Source organism: Octodon degus, unplaced genomic scaffold (genome assembly GCF_000260255.1).
Source record: "Octodon degus isolate 3935 unplaced genomic scaffold, OctDeg1.0 scaffold00030, whole genome shotgun sequence".
Classification (NCBI taxonomy): Eukaryota; Metazoa; Chordata; class Mammalia; order Rodentia; family Octodontidae; genus Octodon; species Octodon degus.
The window spans coordinates 19,164,594-19,169,492 of record NW_004524606.1 but is presented as its reverse complement, the minus strand read 5'-3'; the positions used below and the strand labels follow the sequence as shown (position 1 = coordinate 19,169,492).

Below are 4,899 nucleotides of genomic sequence, written 5' to 3'. Positions count from 1 at the left end.
TTCCTTCTTTCTAAAAGTCCTATAAATGCTACTCAGAGTGCACCCCATAGGTGTAGCATCAAGAGCACCTAGAAGCTCGTTAGGAGCGAAAGTTCTCTGAGTATGTCTCTAGAGCGATGCATCTAGGCTCTTCAGGTTGCTCTTGTGTATACTAAGTCTGAGAACCATTGCTATAATCTTGTATGTCCCACTTGGATCAAGTACTGCTTTCCAGAAGTCTTCCTACACTCTTGGGCCTTCTGCAAGAGATAGTTCTATCACTTGAATTGCTTATAAGCTCAAGATTGTATAGTCCTAGCATGTTTTCCTAGCTGTTTAATGCATAGCCCTTGTTTCTTTAACCAGCTTCTAGTCTCCAGCTAGGCAGGACCAGGCCTCGGCTTGTATCTCCTCACTGGCACACAGGGTAGTCAGGAAATGCTTGTTTTTCATTATGTATGGTACAGTCAAGGACAAGAATATCAGAGTCATCTGTCTGTCTGCCTCCCCCTTTCCTTGATCTCTGCTATAGCGTGCTACATTGCTTGTATAGGACCTTCGAGTATCTGTAAGAGCTTGATTGTAGAAATAGCTATGCAGTGTGGTTTATAGCAGCTATATGAGTAAGCCCTACCCAGAATGAGGTTTCTGTTCTGTCTTCCTGCATGATTGTCTGTAGACCTTAGAGAACTGCTGTTGTGTGTTGATCACTCTTTTTTTTTTTTTTTTTTTTTTTATCATTGCAAGCATATTTTTATTCATCTTCTCTCTGTCCATCCGAGGATTGGGAACATATTCCTCACAGGTCACGAAGAAAATGAGAAAATTGGTTGCTATTATTTTACTGCCTATAGAAAAGAAATTATTGGGGCCAGGGAGCTAGCTCAGTAGAGTAAGTGCCTGCCTGGCAAGTGCAAGGGCCTGAGCACTGGAAAAAAAAAAAAAAAAGCAAAGAAAAGAAATTATCATATCTTTCTTTTTGTGGTGGAAATACTCCAGAGAATTTCCATATCAACTTGAGTTAATTTTTATGAAAATTAGAAACATTTGACTTTTGTGGCAGAAAAGAATAAGAATTTCCAACAAAATCTTGTTGCAGCCTGACCTATTCTTCCCCACAAATTATCTCTTTCTCATGAATTCCATACTCTTTCTACATGATTCTTTCTGTACTTTCTTTAACCAGCTGGCAGGGATTTGAGTTTCATTGGGCCAACTCTGAGTTTATGCTCATGGCACCCAGAATGATTAGTTTATTTTCTTTTTCTTATTTCAGATCAGAGAATAAACCTAGCAGGAGTTCCATGAATGGTTATTTTTGAAATCTGGAAAGTTTGGAAGCATTTGTAGCAAGTAATCTGTAGCTGTTCACTGAATACTACTATATAGCTATAGACATGGGTTAGGCAGATTATGTCCTGTATGTTTGTGTGAATACACATATGCATGCAAGATTTACTTGTTGGGTTGTGGAAAAGAAGACATGAGATGTGGTACTTTTCCCACTGGGGCACCACAGAATTTTCCTCGGGAAGAAGCCACAGCACAGTTAGACCCAGGTTGGAATTCTATTCCTTTAACAATTGTGTCATCTTGGGTAACTTGTTTGGTATCTCTGGACTATTAGGTCAAATCAAATAACAGCTAAAACTGTCTAGCATCATGCCCTGTATTTTCTAGGTGTTCAGTGCATGTGTACATGCGTGTACTGTCTACTCTTATAAAAAATTACAGACAGAAAACTTACTACACATGAAAAAGTATAGTTTATGAGTTACTGTGACTTACACAGTAAAACCATGAAAAAAAACCCATTGTTTTACAACACTGATGGACATGAGCTTGCTTATGCTTAATTTTTTGCCAGTCTGTTGAATAGTAAGTGAAACCTTCATAATCTTAATTAGTATTTTCATGGTTGCTATTTATCTTCAGTATTTCTAATGTAAAAATTAGTAAATAGTAGTCATAGGAGATTTGAAACTTCACTGCACAGGAATAATTACTGTACATATTTTGGTGTATTCTAAGCCTTACCTTTTTCCCCTTGTTATCTGTGATTATGTAGGTTGTTGTCATACTACACATACAGTTTTGTATTCTGACTTTTTCATTCAACTTTTTACCATAAGAATTTCCCATTTTATTAAATATTGTGATGATTTGTAATGACTGTTGACTGTTCTATTATATGGGTGTCCCTAACTTAGCATAATCATAGATTGTTACAATTTTCTCTTTTTCTGTTATACGTAAGGTTGATGCTAACTTCTTTGTATACATGCACATTGTATTTAGAGTGTATGTAGTTGGCTCTTAAATGCATGGCCCTTGTCAGAGCATACACAAGTAAGCACCCGTGGCAAAGCTTGTAGAAAGCCCCCTTCACCGGTCAGCCTAACTTCGTAACTGGTGCCTTTGAACAGCACACACCCAACAGTTTAGAACCCCAGCTCTGAGCTGAGATTCCTAGTGGCACTCACCTCGCTTCTTTTTTCTTCTTTTTCTTTGCAGTCCTATTGCTATAGGTATCGCTGTGCTGCTCGAAGCCAGAATACACCTGATAGCTCTGCATCGAATCTAGGATTCCGTTGTGCAGCCAACCGCCTGCTCACCACTGACTGACAGTCAAGAAGAGGCTTTCCAAATCCAAAAAGTTATTTCTAACCTACCCTTGGTTTCCCTCAGAACATGAGCAATCTTGTGCAAAGAAGTCCCATCCTGGGGTGGGATCCATATCTGCCTAATGGCCAAAGGAACTGTCTTGTGAGACCAAATCACTGACCTATGTCAGTGCATGTGCTTTATTGTGTGGTGTATCTTTGGAGATCATCGCCATGTTTTACTTTTGCAAACCTTTTAAAGAGGAATAGAAAACCAGAGAACCTTGAGCTAGGCGCTGTAGAGTCCCTGTGTCCTCCTCAGGCCCTGCAACTGGTTAAACGCCTGGTCCAGCACATCACCTGCCTTGGATAGTTTCCGTTTGTTAAATGGGGAGGTGGACGGCATCATCTTTGAAGCTCTTTCTATTGAGTGTTGTCAGATTCTATTGTGATTGCATAGTGAGAATTTACCACAGATTATTTTTTAGCTATTTTTTTCCATGTGTGAGGCTTGGGTGATACTAATCATGTAAAGTAAAAGTTCTCTTATGTATTATTTTTCAGAAAAGGGTGTGGGGGTGAATCCTTTATATTCGTATTGCACTTTGTCTTTCCCAGGAAATCAGTGTCCTTTGCATTGTTATGCTGAGTCCCACACAGCCTGTGGTGGTATGCTGAAGTTCAGTGCTCTGAACAGAGCAGGGTGTCTGTGGGTGACCCGACTGTGCTTTATCCTTTAACAGTAAGTGCCTTTGGCTCAGAGGGGCAGTTATGAGCCCTACTACCCTCTCTCCCCAAAGCCGTCTGTGAATGTGAAATGTGTGCTAACTGGGAAAACCTGTTTAATGTAGGTATAGAAGAAAAGGAATGAAGACCATGAATTAACTGTATTCAGGGTACCCAGTATTTTGTAATAGAGAAGTAGGAAATGTTGATTAAGGAGTATCAGATACTTTGAATCATGCACTATGTCCAATAAACTGATATCTCTAAGACAGCTTTCACGCGCATTGGTTTGTTTTCCTTGTTCCCATCCTTGTGTTTTTTTTCAGGGAAATGACTTTGTGATATTTATTGATTTGGTTTGCTAGAAAACTTTCATGTCTGGTAGCTGAAAACTTCAATATATGAGTAGTTGTGGCAGTTTTTGTTCCGAAAAACAAGGCTATTCTGAGAGGATCCATGTTTCGATCTTGGTTCTTGCCAGAAAAGATAATGCAAATGTTGCTGTACAACCTGCAGCCAGCTCTTCCTCCCTAAGGCCCCTTTTGTTGGGATCCAGCCAGATTCCTTAGTTCTAGGGATCTTTCAGCCATTTCTAACACATGGTTTGAAGGAAGAGCTTGTGTGTAAGTGAAGTAGTACTTGTCAGTGTTTAATCATCTTGGCTGCTACTTTGGTCCATAACCTCTACATATTAAAACATTTGTCTAGAAGAAGAATCATGTCACCGCCATGTTTAGCCCCACTGATGATTAATCCCCAGCAAAATGAAGAAACAAATGTTTGTAGGAAGAAGTAGCTAATGTAGGAAATAAGATATTTTATTTTTAAAGTTCGCATTACTTCAGCATAGTTTTTCTTCTTTATTGTTAGCTCCCACCTGCATATATTTTTTACAACATTATGATATGGATATTTTGACTTTTTGTTTTGTTAATTAGTGTTACATAGCATAAGCATTTGTGTGTTCTTGGTATTATCTTTAGTATTGCATTTTTAGCAGCAACATAATGTTACTTATCCTAAGCCCTTGGTTTAGTAATCACACGTGTAGGTTACCAGTTAGATTACAGAGAGCTATATAGTCCCTATACTTTATAAGGTTGCATATTGGTGTATGAGCAGACCAACAAAATGGCAGTGTAGTAATTTTGGATTCAGTACCATAGATACATTTCTCCTGAAAAACCATCTTTTGCAAAATTGTACACACACACACACACACACACACACACACACACACACAGTAGAGCCCCTTTTCTCAGTTCTAAAGGCCTACTTGTACTGCTAAATTTCTTTTAAATTGCAAGAAGTTAGTCTGATTGTTTCAAATTATTTCTATCACATGATCCAGCATGAGCCACATATCTACTGTCCTCCACTTTGTTTACTTACCATTTATGAGGTGTTTTGATTAAAGAAACACTTGTAGCAGAAGACATCATTTGGTTGATGTACCAGTTCCAGCACTAAGCCTTTCTTCTTTTCCTTTAGTGACTTTTGTATTGGGTTTCTTTCTTTTCTTTCTTTCCTCTTCTTTTTTTTTTTCCTTGTATTTCTTAGGGAGGGTCTACAGGGTGTTCAGGGTCTCACT

General features: G+C 38.7%; 1 protein-coding gene across 1 annotated transcript in view; it reads left to right on the top strand.

The window, feature by feature from the left end:
* Sumf1 (sulfatase modifying factor 1) overlaps nt 1-3,581 on the top strand; it is a 66,798-nt gene extending 63,217 nt beyond the window's left edge. Inside the window, exon 8 of the mRNA XM_004629530.2 lies at nt 2,494-3,581. Coding sequence (XP_004629587.1) covers nt 2,494-2,604 — 111 coding nt within the window. The 3' untranslated portion in view covers nt 2,605-3,581. The remainder of the gene's footprint in view (nt 1-2,493) is intronic.
* Nucleotides 3,582-4,899: the final 1,318 nt, after the last annotated feature.